This window comes from Perca fluviatilis, chromosome 15 (genome assembly GCF_010015445.1).
Source record: "Perca fluviatilis chromosome 15, GENO_Pfluv_1.0, whole genome shotgun sequence".
Classification (NCBI taxonomy): domain Eukaryota; kingdom Metazoa; phylum Chordata; class Actinopteri; order Perciformes; family Percidae; genus Perca; species Perca fluviatilis.
Window position 1 is genome coordinate 22,864,082 of NC_053126.1, and position 21,269 is coordinate 22,885,350.

The 21,269-nt window shown below is 39.3% G+C and overlaps 3 protein-coding genes and 1 long non-coding RNA gene across 6 annotated transcripts; 2 read left to right on the forward strand and 2 right to left on the reverse strand.

The window, feature by feature from the left end:
* The first annotated feature begins 1,550 nt into the window (after positions 1-1,550).
* On the forward strand, positions 1,551-7,422 carry LOC120574444 (dehydrogenase/reductase SDR family member 7C-B-like). 2 transcript variants are annotated; one of them, XM_039824709.1, is made up of 8 exons: positions 1,561-1,684; positions 3,022-3,101; positions 3,766-3,943; positions 4,060-4,172; positions 5,387-5,597; positions 5,684-5,776; positions 6,433-6,588; positions 6,837-7,422. In XM_039824709.1, the coding sequence occupies exons 2-8, from the start codon at positions 3,048-3,050 to the stop codon at positions 7,040-7,042; spliced, it is 1,011 nt and encodes a 336-aa protein (XP_039680643.1). In that variant the 5' UTR covers positions 1,561-1,684; positions 3,022-3,047; the 3' UTR covers positions 7,043-7,422. The 2 variants fall into 2 exon arrangements, with proteins under 2 accessions (XP_039680644.1, XP_039680643.1); XM_039824710.1 differs by lacking the exon at positions 3,022-3,101 and having other exon boundaries at positions 1,551-1,684.
* On the reverse strand, positions 4,009-5,471 carry LOC120574445. Its single transcript, XR_005641862.1, has 2 exons — positions 5,357-5,471; positions 4,009-4,669 (listed from the first exon to the last, which is right to left on the reverse strand). It is a non-coding gene; the product is annotated as an uncharacterized LOC120574445 (long non-coding RNA).
* Positions 7,423-8,454: 1,032 nt separating the features above from the next.
* Positions 8,455-10,030, forward strand: LOC120574447 (protein NATD1-like). Its single transcript, XM_039824714.1, has 3 exons — positions 8,455-8,728; positions 9,451-9,569; positions 9,657-10,030. Exons 1-3 carry the CDS (start codon positions 8,575-8,577, stop codon positions 9,771-9,773), a joined length of 390 nt encoding a protein of 129 aa, XP_039680648.1. The 5' UTR covers positions 8,455-8,574; the 3' UTR covers positions 9,774-10,030.
* A 671-nt stretch (positions 10,031-10,701) lies between these two features.
* LOC120574446 (germ cell-specific gene 1-like protein) lies at positions 10,702-21,077 on the reverse strand. 2 transcript variants are annotated; one of them, XM_039824711.1, is made up of 5 exons: positions 20,467-21,077; positions 18,832-18,879; positions 18,052-18,204; positions 14,956-15,067; positions 10,702-12,942 (listed from the first exon to the last, which is right to left on the reverse strand). In XM_039824711.1, the coding sequence occupies exons 1-5, from the start codon at positions 20,792-20,794 to the stop codon at positions 12,639-12,641; spliced, it is 945 nt and encodes a 314-aa protein (XP_039680645.1). In that variant the 5' UTR covers positions 20,795-21,077; the 3' UTR covers positions 10,702-12,638. The 2 variants fall into 2 exon arrangements, with proteins under 2 accessions (XP_039680645.1, XP_039680647.1); XM_039824713.1 differs by lacking the exon at positions 18,052-18,204 and having other exon boundaries at positions 20,467-21,074.
* Between the last annotated feature and the right edge of the window lie 192 nt (positions 21,078-21,269).

Consider the following 21,269-nt stretch of genomic DNA (forward strand, 5'->3'; position numbering starts at 1 on the left):
GGCCCACCCATGAGAGAGTAACCCGGTCTCACTCGAAAGCGTACAAATAACACGGGTTTACATTACATACGCGGAGCGCTCCAATTGAAGTAAGGGAGACTGGTGCATTTTATATGCACGCAGCTCGCGTCGCCACGTTGTGTGTTATCGCGAGAACAGCATCACACACAAAAAGATAAATATGGTTGGGTTTAGAAAAATAATGCAGGGAAAGGCTTTAGTAACACAAGAAAGTCACAAAAACACGCTAATAAACGGTTGGGTTTAGGGAAGAAACATTGGGGAAGGCTTAACAAAAAAACACAACAAAGCCGCAAAAATGCGCCACATAAACACGCTAATAAACGGCCTAACAAAAAAAAAAAAAAAACACATGCTGAAAATCACCAAACACGAGACGCTGAAAATCGCCAAACACGGGACGCTGAAAATCGCCAAACACGGGACGCGAACCCTGGTCTCCTGGGTGAAAGTCCTGTGTTTCACCCATCCACCACCCCAACCAGCCTCCTTACGTGGTCCCACGTCCCTTTATATTATAAACGCAGCGGTTTCCATTACTGTAATTGGAGCGCTCCACATATCTACTGTACGCACAATTTCACTTTAGCGTACACATTGCACGTATTTTCACAGGTATAAACCCGTGTTATTTGTACGCTTTTGAGTGAGAGTGGGCTCATGGCTTTCAAACGAGCAAAGTGGCAGTTGGTCAAGGCCACACCCCCCACCCTCCAACTTGCCCCCCACTCTCTCCTCCTCAATAGAATTGAAAGCTACAGACATAGAAATGGCACATCCTAAGGAAAGCTCATTGTGGGACTGGCTCTGGTGGCTGTAGTTCTGCACCAAGGCTGAATTTCGGGAAAGAGACTTCAGATACAGTATTAGGGGACCACTAAGGCCTATATAAAAGCATCCAAAGAGCACCATGTCATGGGACCATTAAACAAATAAACAACCTCAAACATATATAGGTGCATGTATGTATGACCAGTGGTGAAATGTAACTAAGTACATTTACTAAGGCAGTCTAGTACAATCTTGTTTTACGTAGCCTACTTTTTCCACCACCTGCGTACAACAAATTTAAAAATGGACAACATATACAATATATTGATATACCCATCACTCCCATCACTTATTATGTTCCTATTTCAACTCATTTTTGCCTGAAGATGAAAATAAAAATAAACTTGCAAAACAATTTATCTGTTCAATTCTATTAAGGGCATTTTGGTCTCACTCATCTCACCCTTTGGAACTTGACATCACCTACTGCTGCTTAGATCATTTTAAAATGCATGATTCTCAAAAACCTTGCTTTTATTCCTCAATCTGTTTTGCACTATATGTGTATGACTGTATGCGTTTATGTTAATCTTTGCAACATACAGTACTGTACATCAGAAACGTGACCTAAAAGAAGCCAGTGAAACCACCTCTCTTACCCAGCGGCACCCTTCTCCTGACACTCTAAACATAACATGTCGACAACATGCGTGGAAAATAACTGACTCAGCTGTGCTGCTATTAAAAGAGCTCAAATCCCAAAGTATTGCTCTGGCAGCTCTGCAGGCTGTCATGTCAGAGGAGCTGTGTGTATGAGCTGCTGAAGTGTGCAGCTCGTCGGGAGAGGAATAGAAAGCCAGAGTCCAGAACACCTACAGAGGCCTAAGGAGCAGTAAGTGTTGGCTGCTTATTTACTTCTAGCAATATCGAGAACAGTTAGACATGGTCGCTCTCTTTAATCTCTCAGTGACTTGTGCAAAGTGCCAAGACACTTTGTCAACTAAGTGGTGGTCAAAAAACTCTGTTTTTATCTTTTATTTTATTCAACACAGCTGCTGCACAGAATAAGAAGTGCTCCATTTCTTTTTTTCCTGTTTAGTTTTGATTGTGTTAATTCATCTTTTCACTCTGCTGTGGAATAATGTGGCTAGTACTCTGTGGAGTTGCACCTTTGTGAGAGATACAGTATCTATTTCTAGGGCAGTTTATATTTAGACAAACAGCTGGTGCATGGCATGGTAAACCTAAACCAAAAGGTTATCTTCTAATTCACTGTTCTGTTCACTGGCAAATCTAGAACATGTGAGTGCCCGGCTTTAAAATGCGATGACAAGAAACTGGCCTTGTCAAGTGGTTTCTAACACATTACATTACAAGATTGTCACTTCAAGCTGATTGTGTAACTCAAACACTATGAGGTCATGGACATTATATGAGACAATGGGCACAGACATGTAAAAGGCCTCACATGTAAGCAATAATCCAACATTTTGTTGTTATTTTGTGTCTCTTTATGGTCCTCTTGCATGTCTTTGTGGTATTTTGTTTTTCGCTTTGTGTCTCTTTGTGGTTGTTTTGTGTCTCTCTGTGGTCCTTTTGCATGTCTTTGTGGTACTTTGTCTCTTTGTGTCTCTTTGCGGTTGTTTTGCGTCTCGTTGTGGTCGTTTTGTGTCTCTTTGTGGCTACTCTGTGTTTCTTTGTTGTTTTTTTGGCATCACTTCAAGGTTGTTTTGCATCTCTATGTGGTCGTTTTGTGTCTTCGTGGTTGTTTTGCATGTCTTTGTAGCAAGTTTTTGTCTAAGTTGACACTTTGTGTGTCTTTATGGTCATTTTGCATCTCTTTGTGGTTGATTTTCCCACAATAAATGTAAGCAGGCGATTCAAACAGAGGCCCTGGCATCGGGGCTCCATCCATGTTTAAGATATAATCACATTCACAATTCATGAAATTGAAACTAAGATCTAAATTAAGATTTTTTTTCATACTTGAAAAGACTGCTTCGTAACCAAAACTTTTAATGATTTGAGAATGTGATTTACATCATGAAGTACTGACGGTCTGTATATTGTTGATGCATAAAAATATCTAAATATCCAAGTATGTGCATATAGTACACACGAACGTCACATTGATACATTAATGATGCTGTATTTATCATTTACTCTTTGTTTTTATGACTAATATATAAGAACATGGTTAAAAAGATGTGTTCTCTGTTTTTATTTCAGAGTTGTAAGAATAGTTAGATTTAAAAATGGTTGTAGCAGGTGAGATGGATTCCAATGTTACGGAGACGGAGAGCTTTTGGGTATGAAACGCTCCTTTTTTTAAATGTTAATCACGTTCATTAGATCCTAAATGGTCTTTGACATCCCATCCCATCTCATCTGCATCATCAGCAAAAGACATTTCCATCTAAAATGTATAAATCACAATAACAAAGCACGTTAGCTAACGCTTATACGCTTATTTGCTTTCTTCCTGAGATATAGATGAGAGGATCGATACCACTTTCATGTCTGTATGGTAAATATGAGTCAGCAGCCAGTTAGCGTAGCTTAGCACGAAGACAGGAAACAGGGGGGGAAAGCTAGCTTGGATCTGTCTGAAGGTAACACAATCTGTTGGTCAAAACCATCACCTCTAAAGCTCAATAATGAACCTTGTTATATCTCATTTGTTTATTTTGTACAAAATCCGAAGTGTAAAAACTTAATTTGGTCATTTTATGGGGGGTTCTGTGCAGGCTAGCTGTTTCCCCCTGTTTCTATCTTTGTGCTAAGCTAAGCTAACACATTGCTGGCTGAAATCTTTAATTTAACTTTGCGCCAGAAAGCGAATAAGCGTTCTTTCCAAAATGTCGACCTATTCATCATTATATGAGCAATTACAAAGATATATACTGTATGCTTTTGTTTTGTTTCGATTCTGCATATTATAATTAATTTCTTTTCTTTTTTTTTTATTTCCAGAATATTCTCCAGGAGATGGACCCAGTATGGATCACCACTGTTCTCCTGGTGCCATGTGTAGTCGTGCTGACAGCTGGATTTTTCTACCTCTATAGCGTGATTATGGGTCTGTTGTCCAAAACATCTGTACGCAATAAAGTGGTGGTTATAACCGATGCTTTATCTGGGCTTGGAAAAGGTAATATTTTACTTTAACAAATGAGAATTTGCAATCCAAAGTGGCCAACTGGTAGAATCTGGTCATCCATTTGATTTTACAGTCAAACTTTTTTTTTTTTTTTTTAATCAATGCAGAATGTGCAGGTGTGTTTCACAGAGGAGGAGCGAGGCTGATCCTCTGCGGGAAGAGTTGGGAGAAACTTGAAGAACTGGCCGATGACTTGGCAAATGCCTCAGACCCCACTGTGGTAAGTACAACAGCACCAAAACTGGAAACAGATTGCTGTATACTAAAATACTCCATTGGTGTAGTAGACGTCCTACTACACACTCTTATTATTAATAGTGATGTATGTGTCTGTCCTTTTAATTGTGTTGTATGTTTTTAAGTGGACCTTGAGTCTAAGAATAAAGTTATCATCATCATCATCAATGTTGGAGCAGCATGTTACTGTTGCAGCTGCTCGAGGTGAAGCTAGATTTAACTACTTTATAAACGGTTAGCTGGTTTAGCCCATTGGTTGCTAACCTAGGGGTCGAGCCCCTCCAAAGGATCACAAGACAAATCTGAGGGGTCGTGAGATGAGTAATGGGAGAAGAAAGAAGAAAAAACTAAGTTACGATCCACAAATAAGTATTTATTATTTTATTTATTTTTTAAATGTTAATCACGTTCATTAGATCCTAAATGGTCTTTGACATCCCATCCCATCTCATCTGCATCATCAGCAAAAGACTTTTCCATCTAAAATGTATAAATCACAATAACAAAGCACGTTAGCTAACGCTTATACGCTTATTTGCTTTCTTCCTGAGATATAGATGAGAGGATCGATACCACTTTCATGTCTGTATGGTAAATATGAGTCAGCAGCCAGTTAGCGTAGCTTAGCACGAAGACAGGAATGGTTTAATGGCATTTCTTTAAACCAATCAGAATCATCATGGGCGGTGCTAAACTCCGCACAGAACCGCTACAAAATAGTCATGCGAGAGAAAACTCAGATTGGACAGGTAGTCTAGCTAGCTGTCTCAATTTACCCTGCAGAGATCTGAGGAGCAGTTAACCATAGTCCTCATAAATCCACCGGAGGTTAAATTTCCAACACAAAGAAAGCGTGAGGAAACGGAAAATACATGCATCCGGCGGAATTTCCTGCAGCACCGGAGCAATCCCGGAGGTGGATCGCAAAGGATATAAACTGAAATGAGATCTGAAATGTGACAAGAAGCCAAAACTAGACACTGATTTCTTTATAAGAGCATATTGATAAACACTGGCAGACTACTGTTGTATTTTATAAGATTATCATATGTTTTTTTCTGTAAAATCGTAACGTGAAAATTAATTTCAATTGACAGATAAATGCAGTGGATTAGTACTTGAAATACGAAGTAGCATAAAACGGATCAGGTAAAAACTTCAATGTACCTCTTTATCATGACTGGCTCTCCTCCTCAGACGTTCCCCTCTAAACTGGTGCTGCTGGATTTTGGAGATATGGACAGCATGCCTGAGGTGATCTCAGAGATCCTGGAGTGTTACGGCTGCCTGGATATTCTCATCCTCAACAGCAGCATGAAAGTCAAGGCACCTGCACAGAGCGTGTCTCTGGAGATGGACAAGTTACTGATGGACAACAACTACTTTGGACCGGCCACACTGGCCAAAGGTAGACAATAGAAACACTTTTCAGTTTGTAAAAGTATGATAGAGTCGTTGTGGTTCTGCAGTGTGTTGAGACATTTCTGTTTTCAGGTTTGCTGCCCGCCATGATTTCGAGGAGAACCGGTCACCTGCTCCTGGTCAACAGCATCCAGGGGAAAATAGCTGTACCTTTTCGCACCTCATGTGAGTTCAGAGGTTTATGAGTTCATGATGGGAAATACTCAGCTCTTATTTGAGGTGCTAGTGGACAAAATGCGTGCAAGACGAAACGCTCCCATATGTCGGTTGGACAAGCAGCAACTGGCAGCTCCTTCTAGTGGCCTCCCGTAATTATGACGGAAGCAAAGCAGGAGGTAAGGTGACGAAGTATAAGAGCGCCAATTTCCACTTAAGGAGGCAGGTTGGGAAGGAGGCCTGAGTTCGTGTCAAGTTTGAAAGAAAACGGCAAGTTTTCTTGTAACATTACGGAAAAAATGGAACTACGTCACGTTCTGCGGCACGTTCTGTGGCATGTTTATGTGAATTAGTATAGACCATAGACTCCTCCGTTTATTTTGACTGAAGAAAATGCAATAAAACACACATGTTATACAGTAAAGATTAGAACAACATATGTCATATTTATAAAAATGAAAAAATAATGCTAATGTGCATGATAGGCAAATAAAAAACAAAAGTAACCCAGTCAAACTGTCCGATCAGCCCATTCAGAGCTTAGTAGATGATGTAAATTGTTTGCAGTGTTTATACTGATACTTCAACATGAGGTCAAAGTAACGGTGGGGTGTACATGGCTGTGGTATAAAGATGTTGTGTTTTACTTTGCGTATTTTTTCCAGACGCAGCATCTAAACATGCAGTTCAGGCCTTCTTTGACTGCCTGAGAGCTGAAGTAGAAGAGTACGGCATCTCCGTCAGCACCATCAACTACACCTTCATCAGTCGCTCTGCATCGACTGAAAACACAGAGCCAGCCTCCAAATCCATCTGGTCATGTGAGTAAAATCAGAGGAAACCAGGCAAAAGTACATAGCGTTTTGAAAACAACTGTATAGTCTTGGCCCTAGAGGATGATTATGATTGATTTTGCCTTCTGGTCGAGCAACATCATTAGGGCCAATTTTGCCTTTAACAACCATTATACTTACAGTTTAAAAAACATATTTGATTCCCATTTTGTGGAAATTTAAATATGCATAATGCCACGCTACGCTGTATTATTTGGTCTCTCTGCTCTTTGCAGTGTTGTACTCTCGGAAACCTCTCGGCGTTTCTCTAGACGAGGCAGCGACAGAGATCATAAAGACTTTAAGCAACAAGAGGAAAGAGGTGGTAATTGCTCCCTCGCTCCCAAAGGTGGCCGTCTACGCTAGATCCTTCTTCCCTAATGTGTTCTTCGCTGTGATGGCTGCAGGAGTGAAGAACACCGCTGCCTCTGAGAACATGTAGTGCCGCTGGTGTACACTGTAATGATAAACTGTAATAACTGAGGATATTAATGAAATGGTTTTATGTTTTATCGTCCTTTAATCCAGGCAGGCAATCTAAAAATAACAATGATAATCTATTTGTTTTTCCTGTTGTCCCATGAAGTCTTCTGAGCTACAATTAAAATTGCATTTAAACCATGTGAGTGTGGGTCTTACATATACTGACAGAAATAACAAAATTTATGATTGAAATGATGATTTAAAAAAATGTATTTGGCCTGTAAAGAACATCCAAAGGACACTTCATATGTATAGTTAAATGTTGATTTTCCATAGTTTTCTCTCCATCTGCTCTTGTATTTGTAGATTTAGAATACAAATAAACATACGTATGTCTAAGCCCTGTAATGTAAGAGTTATTTTCTTTTTCTTGAATCTATTTTGTCATTTGTTTTAATAGTTATCAGTTAGTAGGCCTGCACGATAAATCGTTATAAAATCGTGATCTCGATTCATTTTTAAATGACTTCAATTTTTTTTTTTTTACTCCTTTAATTAATTTATTGAGAGCATTTGACATCGACATTAACATGTTTTAATTATGTAAGACATGTTCAAGGAGTTCAGATAGAGCCTGTATCAGGGCCATATTTAGTTCAATGTGTTATATGTCACTATTTTTGGTAGCCTACTGTACTGAAATGGCCAGTATGTACTTTTTTTTTTATTCATTGAAGCATCTATGTTTACAGGCTTGTAGTGATGCGCAATGTGCTTTGGTGCCAAAAGAAATCTATATGTTTGGTACTGCCAATTTGTTTTGTTTTGTCGTGGTTCATGTGAGCAATAAACATTACACTTTGTGAGAAGAAAAAAATCGTGGCATAGAATCGTGACATCAATTCTAAGCTAAAAATTTGTGATTCATATTTTTCCCGAATACAGTATAGTATACAATTTTCACAACAGTTGGTGAGAGGACCACACGTGCTTAAACACTTTATTTTACAGGTCCATAATTTTAATACGTTTTCTGGCATTAAAATTGGATTTTTCTATGAAAAGCTCAATTTAAACTAAGTAAATGTTAGTACTCCCCAAGTACTCCCCATATCTGTTGATTGGCTGTAGACAAAATCCACCTGCTCTATACTCTCTTACAGCCTTCACTTGCAGTTAATTTGGATGATTGAATACTTGTAAAGTGTAAAGATGTAATACTTTTGCTATTTCCTCTAATTAATACCAAATTATGTCGATCCTTCTAGAACATTTTCTAGGAAAATATTAGTTTTTTAAAAATCCAAGAACTGTAAAGAAATGTTGGTGTATAAATTGTGAAAACGTATTAAACAATCTGTGCGCTTAAGTGTTAAAATTTCTCATAATTGAATCCATTTAAAAAATGAACCCCTGATTTTATGTAGAGCTCAGGAAAGTTCATAATCTTGTGTGCATGTGGCGCCGTCTAGTGGTCAGTCTTTGCAATTACTACTATATGCTGCTCAGTATTACGAGTCTTTTTACATACATCTTATATTTTACGTATAAATGGCCTTTAAAATATGTTCCAGACTCACTGCGTTAACTCTCCGACTGAAGTCTCATCCGACCGCCGTTAGTGCGTTAAGCTCCGGCTGCGGTTTAACGGTGGAACATGACCGACAGAACCGGCGCTTCACCGTCACTCCGGGCAGCGGGGCTGGTAAGCAGAGAGAGCCGGTCAGATCCTGTCAAGGGAGCCTGGCGTCCAATCGCGGCCTGCTGAAATAGGCTACTGTCACTGGCTACTGTACACAAACCTGTGCGATGGATTCATTTTCCGTTAGAATATACAGCTATTTCTTTACAGATTCATTTGGACTTTGCTCTTATATTGACAGTGTCGTTTTTGTAAGGCGAGAACACTCAGCTAAACTTCATTTAAAAATCTCGGAATTAATATGACTTGGCCCAAGGGAAAAAGTTGCACACACGATATGAATGACTGTGCTTTAAACGATTTGGTTCTATCCGCCAAACAGTTCGGCACACATATTAACAGCAAAAGTAACACATTTCAGTACATTTTTTGCTAGTTGGCCACAGTAGCATAGTAGAAGCAGACAAGTGGAGACCACTTAAATAAAGGTATTTTTGAAGGAGGTTTGGGATTGGGATGTCTATCATTTCATTGAATTTCTGGCAGTCTAGATGCCTTTACGGCACATTGCTGCCTCCTACAGGGCAAAATATATTCCTATTTAATATCTCTGCATATCTCCAGAGCTCTAGGGCATGTTACATTGCTCATTTTGGGGTCCCTTGTTGTCTGTGATTGTGTCTGAGCTGACTATAGACCGTATATTTACAGTCTATGGAGCTGCCTTATGGTTATTGCAGCAATGTTAAATTTGGTGTGAAGTCCTTTGTGTACTCTGTCCACAGGCGACCATGACTGTGCAGTGCTGCACTACAGATTCACCGGGGAGAAGGAGGTGGATCTAATGTCAACCTATGTACCAGCGACATTTAGGGGCCAAGGTGTTGCTGCATTGCTGTCGCAGGTAAGTTTAACTTTTCAGGCATCATTTGTTTTTAGTTTTTTTTTTTTGCTGTAGGCCTATTTAATGTATTTAATGTTTGTCTTACAGGCTGCCATAGACTTCCTGGTTGAAGAAAAACTCAAGGCTCATGTCTCCTGTTGGTATATAAAGAAATACATCGAGGACCACCCGCTACAACGTTATAAAGAACTTGTAATCACTTGACTGCCTGTTGTTCCAGTTTACAGCCTGGAATACTACCTCAAATCAACCACAACCTCATGTGCGTTACTGTACAGTAGGCTACTACAAAGGCCAAATGGAGGATGTAAAGTCTGCCATACTTGATCTTTAGCATCCACAAGTCATGGTTCATATTCCATACTATAGAGATGCCTGATTAAGGCCATTCATGTTTTTTAATTAAATTTAGGGATTGATCCTGATTACTTTTTTTTTTTTAAAAGGTCCCATGACATGGTGATCTTTGGATGCTTTTATGTAGGCCTTAGTGGTCCCCTAATACTGTATCTGAAGTCTCTTTCCCGAAATCCAGCCTTGGTGCAGAATTACAGCCACTAGAGCCAGTCCCACAATGAGCTTTCCTTAGTATGTGCCATTTCTGTGTCTGTAGCTATTGAGAAGGACAGAGGGGGGGCAAGGTGGAGGGTGGGGGTGTGGCCTTGACCAACTGCCACTTTGCTCGTTTGAAAGCCATGATGTCTCTCTCTCATGGGTGGGCCAAATTATCTGGGTGGGCAAAGCAGAGAAAGAGGAGGTAACCTTGCTCCTTATGACCTGATAAGGAGCAAGATTCCAGATCGGCCCATCTGAGCTTTCATTTTCTCAAAGGCAGAGCAGGATACCCAGGGCTCGGTTTACACTTATTGCCATTTGTAGCCAATAGGGGACCATAGGCAGGCTGGGGGAACTCATATTAATGTTAAAAAACCTCATAAAGTAACATTTTCATGCCATGGGACCTTGAATATCCAATTGCACTTTTTTTTTAAACTTGTTTGTTTGATTTTCTCTCAAAGTAGTAGCCTCAAATAGTATTCAATATTGGGACAAGACATGGGAATATGTATCAAGGCATGATGTTTGGATAGTGATAATGTCTGCACACTTTAAAAACAACAACAAATACAAGTTTGTCTTTCTGAGATGTATTTGTTGACAATAAAACATGATTCTTTTACTTGCAGTATATTGATATCACTGTTGTGAGGGTTGATAGCCAACCCAAACAGCTATGCCTGTTGCTGCATCCCTGTATCACAAGATAATCATCTTTTATTTTACATCTTCAATAACAAGTAAACTCTATGATCAAATTATACATGCATGCATTTCTGTGTTGTGCTAGAAATACAGATATCCTGCCGTAGCTGATCATACTGCTGAGATCCTATGCTTTTGATCCAATAGATGTCAGGCTTACTCCATTATAGATGTGTCCCTTCGCTCTTATTTTGGTCTACTACTGTTAATGTTTGATTTATATCTCAAATTACAGAATGTTCAACATCCATTACACCAATTAGAACCCATCAAAAAGCAACAGCAGCTGTTTCAAGTGAGTAGATTTAAAAGCGAATTTCTGGCTTAAAATTGAATACAATGATCATTTTTAAACAATGACATAATTATAGCATGGATAGAAATGGTGAAAATTTGCAACTTTAAAAAAATCCAATGCATGCAGGCATTTTGCTAATAAATTGTGCACCATCAAACGTGTGAAAAAAGCTTTTTAACACCATTTCTTAAGCATATTTGCAGATGTCCTTCCATATGCACACACTGAAAATGTCCCTGCCAAATACAAATCATCAATATAGCAACAAGCGCCAGCTGATCCTCTCAGCTCCATATGAACTGTAAGATGAACCCAACGCAGACAACAGCTTGTCCAATCTGGTCCTGAATAACAGAGTGATTATAATATTCAGTGTTGTTGGCCCCAGACACATAGAAGATGTACTTTTTGTTGACAAGAATAATCTCTCCTCAGATGTGTTGTATGTGGTATACATGGACGATATGAGGCAATAAATAAAGGCCTCCCACCCCTCCAACATATACTGTAGCAGCAAGACACTAAGACACCTGATAGAGACACAAAACAGCTGCAGCTGCATCGTTTGTGGTTATCTTTTTCTTCATAGTTGTTTTGTATCTTTGAGGTCATTTTGTGTCTGTGTGGTTGCCATGCGTGTCTTAGTGGTTGTTATGCGTCTTTTTGTGGTTGTCGTGCATGTCTTTCTGGTCATTTTTTTGTGTGTGTCTTGTGGTTGTTTTGTGTCTTTTTGGCTGTTTTGTGTGGCTTTGTCGTTTTGTGTCTCTTCCAGATTGTTATGTCTCTTTGTGGTTGTTTTGCGTGTCTTTGTGGTAATGTTTTGTGTCTTTGAGGTCTTTGTGTGTGTTTTGTGGTCACTTACCATCTCTTTCTGATTGTTTTGTGTGTCTTTGCGGCCTATTTGTAGTTGTTTGATTGACTTCCTGACAACAAATGTTTACAGTACCTTGACCCCCATGCCTGTGCCCAGTAGGCCCATTCAGTAATCCATCCATTATGGTAGCACAGTAATGGTCTCACTGAGAGCCATTGTCCGTCTTACAAAGGTTTGGTGACCACCAAGAACAACACACGAGTAAACCTTTCATGCAACTTGAGTGTAAGAAAAAGGCCAATTCAGCAAAAGATCTCTGAAGCTGAAATATAACGACATGAGACATGAGGATCTGTGTTGCAGTAGCAGCGGCTCGCACATCCTGCAGCTTGACACAGATTAGTGTGAAGACATTGCAATTGCAGCCCTCTTCCCTTCCTCCCTCAAATAATATTGCATGGAAAGATTTGATGAAATGCATGTTGTGTCAAAGCCGAACATGTTACATTATTTGCAGAAAAAGGATCTGGGCTCTGGCCTCCTAAAAACACATTTGATGTGTGGCAACAAAACAAACATTTATATACCCTGTTTTAGAAATTGAAATCCAGGAACAAGAGTCAATCTAGGTCCAGGAAATCAGCCCTGAAAACGGTTCCAGTGTGGCACAGGGGCGGGGATAGTGACTCTATTTTTAACAATATGCCTCTCCTTGTGGTTCTGGTTCATTGTCCATTTCGACCACATATGTCGTTCCTGCCGATGGTTTGTGGCCGTTGACCGGCAGTTCTAGCTGTACCTCGGCGTCAGCGGGCACAGTGGTCAGGTACATGTCCCACATCTGCTCAGGGAGGTCCAGCTCCATCATCTTCTGCTTGATCATCAGGCTCTTCTCGATGTTCCGCCGCTTGTATTTAAACTCTATGATGGTCTTTGTGTACCTGTTGAGCGCCGTCACTGCAGAGCCCATGCAGGTGCCAAAAGAGCCCCACGCTAAGCTGAGAAGAGGTTTGCAAACAGCATTAGACTAAAGTCATACTGCTAAAAATGAAATAACTCTTACCAAATAGGCAAACTAACAGTGTATATGTGCCTGTGAGTAGGTATATATGCATGTATGTGTAGGTATACATATATAAATAAGTGAAGAATTAAATTGTTTGTATTAACTAAAGTATGAAAGTAGAAAAAGAGGGTAGGACCAGAAATGTTTCTTTTTAACTTCTTCCTACTCCTTTTTGAACATTCACAATCTAGTCTTCGAGTATTTTGTTTCTTTTTGTTGGTTTTCTTGCTTGTACTGAAATGTACATATTGTATCGTATATATATATATATATATATATATATCAGTCAAAAGTTTTAGAGCACCCCAATTTTTCCAGGTTTTTTATTGAAATTCATGCAGTTCAATGTCTTATTGTACTCTGAAATGAAAGAATAGAACAAATGAACAATTTAAGTTAAAAAAGAAATCATGGAATCCATTTATAAACCAAAATGTATTGAAAGTTTTTGACTCATCAAAGTAGCCCCCTTTGGCAGATATAACAGCTGAACACACTCGTGGCATTCTTTCTACAATGGAAATCAAAGGGAAACTTCAGAAAGTTCTTCCCAACTCTGTTGCAGAAGTCCCCATAAATGTGTGGCACATTATCTTGCTGTAGGATGAACCGCTGACCAACTAGGTGCATATCAGAGGGTACTGCATGGCGCTGCAAAATGCGGTAGCCGTTTTGGTTCAGGGTGCCTTTCACTCTGTACAAATCACCGACCCTGGATCCAGCAAAACAGCCCCAGACCATCACGCTTCCTCCTCCATGTTTGACAGTTGATGTCACACACTGAGGAACCATCCTTTTGCCTACTCGACGGCGTACAAAAATCCGGTGTGATGAACCGAAGATTTAAAATTTTGATTCATCAGTCCATAACACCTTCTTCCAGTCTTCAGTAGTCCATTGACGATGTTTGGCCCAGGCAAGCCTCTTTTTCTTATTCTGACGTATTAGCAATGGCTTTCTTGCTGCAACTCGACCTATCAACCCTGCAGCTCCAAGTCTTCTCTTTACAGTTGAAACTGAGACTTCTTATTACGACCACTATTAAGCTGTGCTTGAAGCTGTTGTCCTGTGAGCCGCCTATCACGCAAGCTGTTGACTCTAAGAAACTTGTCTTCTGATTCGGTTGTGGCTTTGGGTCTGCCAGACCTCTTCCTGTCAGAGTTTCCCCCAGTTTCTAAGTGCCTTTTGATGGTGAAGAATACTGTACTCACTGACACCTTGACTTTCTTCGCAATTTCTCTGTAGGAAAGACCAACATTCTTAAGTGTGAAGATGGTCTGTCTCTCTTCCATTGTTAATTGCCATTTTCCCGCCATTTTTATAGCAACACACTACTTTCTGCAGAACAATACTGTTCATATAATGCTCATGAGGGTATGGGACCACAGTGTGTTCCAACAATACTTTTATACAAACAGAGGGGGTTGTAAGTAATCCAGACAAGTTGGAACACCTGTGGGAATTGGTAGCACCAACTTTCAAAGCTTGATCAACCTCCATTGCTGCAGAACAACTTTACATTGTTTACCCATTTCTTATTCCCTGAAAAAGGCCTTTCTGTAAAATTCTGAAATGTACATTATTTTTCAGTTTTGGGTAACCTTACTTTTTTTTTAACCTCAGGCAGTTCACTACTTACCTTTAAAGCTATTCATTGGACTTGAACTGCTAAAATTTCAATAAAAAACTAAAACAATTGGGGTGTTCTAAAACTTTTGACCGGTAGTGTGTGTGTGTATATATATATATATATATATATATATATATATATAAAAGAAAATTTATATATATATAATATATATATTTTATATATAAATTTTCTTTTTTTTCTTTTTGGTAATGACAAGTCAAAACAAACACCAGGGATATACTGTATATTTACTGGTATACTGATTTAAAACTTTAAACGACTGTACATTTTTCAGTAGACTTAAAAAGTGCTTACACATAAGACCAGCTGTAGTCCCAGGTCTTGGGCCTCCAGTCTTCTGGTCCTATAGCAACAGCCAGCTGAAATATGGTGGTGAACATCATGTGGGCCACCATCCCACAAAGGCCTGGGGGAAAAAAGCAAATCGGTGTGTATTGAGCAGTAATATGTACATCTGAATACCCAACACAAAGTACTTACTACTTTAGTAATATGTGTTTTGCACATGATTCTAATCTTTGGTGTTTTAAAAGGTTAGTTCGAATTTACCAAAGTCACACAATAACACTAACTAACTAACAGATCCAGGCAGCAGTAGACCAGCAACTCCCATGTTTGGAGAGTTTTGGGTTAAAGGTGTCTGGTGGCTTTGAAGAGAGCGATATAATGGCTTCAGTTCCTCACTGTAAAGGGCTGTCTGATGGATAAGGTTAAGTGGTGAAAACATATTAAATATATCGTACACTTAAACTGATATTGATTTTTTTTAGGGGTCTAAAATACTTTCGCTGTAGCTGCTGCCCTCGTCCACAGCAGTACATTTGCCTAGCTTCCATGTCAGCAGTCCTGCCTGCTTCTCTAATATGGGGGCATGCCGACCACCATCTACTAAAGGTAATACACTGACTATGGATACCTAGTACCTCAGACAACCCCATTTCCAAAAGTCCCAACTATCCCTTTAACTTACAGCAGCTCCACACTATCTACTGATTATCACCTGGTACAGATTCAACCTTCATAAACTTTATCTCCATAAAAGAGCTGAGACATCTGAAACGAACAAATATTTTCGTAAATCTTCAATAACTACTTGGCCACTTCGGGGTAACAGAAAAACAAGTTGTGAACACAAAATTGATATGTTGAACTCGTTAGTAAACAGTTATTTACACATCCAGCAGTTCCAGAGCAACATGATCATTCATTTGGTGTCTTTGTGTCCACCTAATGAATGTAAGCCCAATATTCTCTCTCTTTAAGTTCTGTTTTTGGTCTCCACCAACTACTGAGGGAAATATCGGTCTCCTTAGCTGCAAAATGCTCCACTATGTTCACCTGCAAATAAACATAAAGATAGATCTTTAAGGGAAACAAATCTTTAATGACAGTAAAACTGTATTGCAACTGTACTGGGATGTGATATATTCAAACAGACTCTGTTTGAGGTGAAGTGGCCTCTCTGTCAGATCCTGGCCCTCTCATCCAGCAGTCTGCCTCTCCACAGCGTCTTTTCTTGGGATTAACTCGTAACCACAGGGGGGGATGGGACTGGGAGTCAGAGGTGGGGGGAATAGAGGATTGGGGGTGGGCTCCTGTGGGCAGGTCTTGGCAGAGCCCAAAACCGCTGCCCCGGCTCCAATCCGATTAGTCCACAAACCAGCAAATCCTCTGAGGAAGTGAGTGGACGCAGTTAGCTGCTCCGTGTGTTAGCTGCTGCTGCTAACGCCTGACCTGCTGCCTTGCTCCTTTTCTTACTCATTTACAGCAAAGATATAAACAGTATTAAAATATGTAATAAATGGTTTATAACACACTACAATGTGTACAACTATTATTGCTCTTGTGTGCACCCATCAGTGCACAACAGACAATAAATGGCAGTAAAACAGTTTACTGCCATTAAGGTGTTTCCTTCACCAGTTTAATTAACTTTATGTGGTCCTCTGATTAGATAATTGAGGCAGCTTCTATATATGAATTCATAAATATTCCAGCTGTAAGCGAGACAGTGTGCAGAATTTGTTCCCCCGACACATCTGTCACATATTTAGGTGTGCAGAGACTTCTTAATGAGTAATATAAAATATGTCTTCCTGAACAGTCAAATGTAAATGCCTACAACTACACTATAGTGTGTTAAAAACAAGTTAAGTTTTTAAAGAACAGATTTCTTAGAATAAATTAAAACCCTTTACCACTAAGACAGTTTTTCTTATCTTTTTGTAATATTTAGTTTGGGGAATTTATGAAAAATACCCATAGACTGTATGGAAATACCCCACAGAGTTGATTCTTGGTTGATGAACGCAGCATTTTACAGTTGCATAAATACACTTTTCTTCTGCACAAATATTAAACTGAAGCTTTATGAATACACACATTGTTTTAATAAACAGGGAACCACATAGATTAATCCAGATTTATGGCATGAATCTATAAAACGGTGTTCTTATGTGTCTAGTTGAAGCTGACATCATTTTACAGGCTGTCCCACTGTGGTTTCACCTCTTTGATTGGTTCAGCCTGGCTGGATTTAGGCGAGGGATCGCAGAGGTCATCGCTCAGTGTGAAACTCATAAAGACGTTTCAGAGGCAGAACTGCAAAAATAATGTCAGTGACTGAGCTCAGTGGGTGAAGCTGAAGGACATCACAGTTTGTTTATTCAGATAATTAGATAGTAATGTACGGCGGCTTGAGAGTGCCAGCAGAATATTGTTTTTTTCAGTACATAATGATTATCTGTTAACTAATGCATTTAACAAATTATAATGTGATTAATCAAAGTAACATTATTAACTTGACTAATTAATAAACAATTCTAAATGGATAAATGAAAATATTTTTTCAATGGCCAACATACTCATATTTTGTTATTTAGTTTTTTCTTTGGGACGAGGTTTGGTGGTCTCATGCTTTTTTGTTGCAATGACAATGGGCAAACACTCAAACTTGGACAAGCAACACAAATTGAGATTTACGCTTTATCATGACTTTGGTTTATACAAAAGAAAAGACTATCTGGTTGTTTTGGCAAATGTACGTCTGGTTAACTGAACCAAGAGCAGCTTCTTCCTAAAGCTCGTCTATGGGACCTTCTGGGACCCGAGTGGGGCTATTGTAGTAGATCACCATTTGGACATTCAGTATCTAGTAGGCCAAAAAGCTAACTGATACTCACTGGAGTTACCGCCACAACCAGTGAGATTATTTCTGCCTCTAAGCAGTGTTTTTAGAACTGCAACTCCAGTCAGACCCACGTTGCAGCTTTATCTTGGCATCAGCTGCTGTCACTCAAAACCTATAGAAAAACCCACGCCAACATTCCACCTGCTGTCACAACTCATCTGTTTGAGGACAGTGATAGAAAAGAAGAACAGCAGCGTTACCTGACAGGGCAGTGCACAAGGCAGCGAAGGCACTGAGCTTCAATTTGTTCATGATACTGAAGCAAGGGCACTGCTCCAGGATCATCAGAGCCCCGCCTGTAAAGAGCAGGGTGAGGTACAGACTCTCAGCCACGATACACAACCACAGGACCCCTGGGAACACAGGAAACAGCGGAGGGGGGAGGGGTGGGGGGGAGAGACGGAATTGAGTTGTGTTGTCCTCATAATACCCTGTCCCTAATGAATAATCCCTGTTGCCTGAAGGGATGTGGGTACAACAGGTCTGCTCCTTTTAGGTCTGCACATCTGAATCTGATTGACTGGGATGGGACAGATTCAAAGAATCAGGGCAGCAGCTGATGCTACTGATGCTAGTTTATCATAACATGCTTGTAAAGATGGGAACTATCTATCTGTCTGTCTGTCTGTCTGTGTATTTATCTATCTATGGTAATAACACTTTATTTCTGAGAAATCCTGTTTTGTGCTTCTACATTGAATTTGTAAACAACACGTTATCATCATTTTTATAACCCAATCAAAACTAGTGCATTGCTGTTCCTTACATTTGGCACTGGTTGATAGTTAACACTAGAGATGTCTTGTTTTTTGGACTACAGTAGGAGTCCAGGTAAATAATGAAATGTAGGTAGCCACGTTCTTCTGAATGATGTTTCAGGAATGTATCACACAATTTTCTTTCTCTCAACAATTTACAGTAAAACTTTCAAACAACACATCCACTCATAGTTTACAGATGTCAAACTTTTATCATTTTACCTCTTTCGTGTTCTGGTGCAATCTCTGAGAAGTCTCGACAGTCAAACCCTGCAAGAAAGAAATATAGTAAAATTACAGTAAGTTGTTGTTGTTGTTACCTTAGGTATTTACTGGGCTGTAATTTCCTAACAATTCCCTATCAAATTCCTTTGAAGAAACTTTTTAATTTGGTACTAAATATAGAGATAATAAGACGTATTCATCTATCATTCATTTATTGGTAACTTAATTTCTTATATACCAGTATGTTGAATTGTAAGCTTGTAAGCGAGTTAATGAAAATTAATTAATTTGAAGTGTACAGGACAAATTGAAATAGTTATACACATCCAAACAAGTCCTTTACAATAAGAAATAGTAACTGTAGACTGTGGTATGGTCAGGAACTGTTGAAACATATACACGTAATCTAATCAATTTAATCTTACACAACATTTTTCTCTCAAAGTAACCCAGTTCATTCTGACTTTTTTTCTGGAAACATTCTGACTTTTTTCTCATAATATTACAACATTTCTCTGGAAATATTACCACTTTTTTCAGGAAACATGACTTTTTTTCTGAAAATATTACCACTTACTTTTTTTTTTACAGCATCCCTAATAGTCTATTGCACAAATTAAACCTGGTTTTCAAATCCAGTTTAAAACTGAAGTTATGCTGCATTATTCCAATAATTTCAGACACTGAAGTCAGCCACAGATCTAGATGTGAATTGATTCAACCGTCAAAAAAGTTTCGGAGTTGGCCTTTTTTCAGTTTGTATGCCTGAGAAACTGCTTTGCATATACTTGGTGAAAGTCAGTTTGTCTCTAAGTTGCATGCAAATCCTTAAAACCTTTTCACTATTTTCATGCTAATACTTTTGCACTTTTACTTCAGTAAAATTTTGGATGCCTGACTTTTACTTGTAACAGAGTATTTTTACACCGTGGTATTGCTAACTTTAACTTTACTGTAAATATCGGAGTACCTTTTGCTGCCTAAAGATCCAGACTGGAGGTAAACTTGTTCTGAAGCATCTTAATTTGTAAGTAAATGTTATGTTCTGTTTTATGAGGTTTAGCTTTGACTTTAATTGTGATTAACCCTGGTGACAGTAAGAGGAAAACTGCTGGCTATGATGCAGTCTAGGTTCATTCTGGTACATTCTTTGATGACTTTCTCTGCATTTCGCTCAACCTATTATTATAGAACAGTTCAAGGTTGTAGAGAATATTGTTTCACCATTTATATGCACAAATACAATAACAAAATGTAAACAATAAAACTAAAATACAGTTTCTGCACATGTTAAGTGATTTATCCCTACTGTGCCTTTACATTGAATACTTTTTTTTTTGCCTGTAAACCTTGGAAATATTAATAATTCAAAGTTTAGAGAATCCCTATGGTGCAGACATAAATTAGATACTGTGTGAAGGTCTCCACTTGTCTAATGATATACACATAAAGTTATGTTTCTGTAAATAAAACATGTTCAGTGTATTCACCAATGAATAGACAGGCTTTGCAATAACTCTTTAGACATTTAGAACCTGTAGATTGACAAAAGAGTCCGATTTTTGCCTCCTCCACCATCACTTCCTGTTTTTGAACGCCTTGCTGAAGCTGAAGGGTCATCATCACACTTACCGTTCATATCGGCAGCCTGCTCACAGGAGAAAAATATTCCCGTGTGGAACTTCCTCAAAAGAAACTTCTCCTCTCCACTCTCAAAGATGTACTGGACCAACCGGCTGTCGTTGATGTTGGAGCTGTTGAAGCGGATGCAGAACCACTGCTTCACCTTCAGCGGCGGTCCTGTGCAGAAGGGTTTGGGCACCTTCCTGGTCCCCTCACACCAGTAGCTGGTGGTCACCGCTGATAAGGCAAAAGCAAACGCCACAAAGTTGAGGGTGATCGCCAGAGACGCCCGCCGCCCGTGCTCTAGCCTCATGATCGAGGCCAGGCCAGAGGACATGAAATGAAAAGGCAACTAATCCTGGCTTTTGATATGTAGCCACCGTGTTTCGCCTCCCTGCAGATATATCAAATCTTCATAATCTTGTTTGGGCTCCTTGGGTGAGGATTCTGTACTGTACATCCCTCCGCCGGCTCTGATGATGCAGCGCCACCTTGATTAAACCATTCATTCTTTCCACTTCCCCATGGACAATAGAAACCCATGGCAGTCTTTGCTTTTCTCTGCTTTATTTGAACTCTTTGCTGCTCGTCCAACCCCATCCTCGCTCCTCCCCTTCTTCAAAGCTTTTCCTGCAATATTATCCATTACAAATGGCAAATTACATTGCAGATTTCATAGCAGATTTCATCATATTAATCAAAAAGATTACTATGAGCTTATAATCCAGGACAAGTTTACATTTTCCAGATGTTTCTGCATTTTATGTCGAAGCCTATCTCCAAGCAACTGCAGCCAGTGCCTGTTTTACAAT

Bases quoted from the DNA above. Each gene is read 5' to 3' on its own strand.
- LOC120574444 (XM_039824709.1), top strand. From the start codon at position 3,048: ATGGTTGTAGCAGGTGAGATGGATTCCAATGTTACGGAGACGGAGAGC. The intron at 3,944-4,059 runs GTAATATTTTAC...TAATCAATGCAG, and splicing joins TTTATCTGGGCTTGGAAAAG to AATGTGCAGGTGTGTTTCAC. The intron at 5,777-6,432 runs GTGAGTTCAGAG...TATTTTTTCCAG, and splicing joins TGTACCTTTTCGCACCTCAT to ACGCAGCATCTAAACATGCA.
- LOC120574447 (XM_039824714.1), top strand. From the start codon at position 8,575: ATGGCCTTTAAAATATGTTCCAGACTCACTGCGTTAACTCTCCGACTG. The intron at 8,729-9,450 runs GTAAGCAGAGAG...CTCTGTCCACAG, and splicing joins CACTCCGGGCAGCGGGGCTG to GCGACCATGACTGTGCAGTG. The intron at 9,570-9,656 runs GTAAGTTTAACT...TTTGTCTTACAG, and splicing joins TTGCTGCATTGCTGTCGCAG to GCTGCCATAGACTTCCTGGT.
- LOC120574446 (XM_039824711.1), bottom strand. From the start codon at position 20,794: ATGTCCTCTGGCCTGGCCTCGATCATGAGGCTAGAGCACGGGCGGCGG. The intron at 18,880-20,466 runs GTAAGTGTGATG...TCTTTCTTGCAG, and splicing joins GCAGGCTGCCGATATGAACG to GGTTTGACTGTCGAGACTTC. The intron at 12,943-14,955 runs GTAAGCACTTTT...ACCTCTTCTCAG, and splicing joins GACTACAGCTGGTCTTATGT to CTTAGCGTGGGGCTCTTTTG.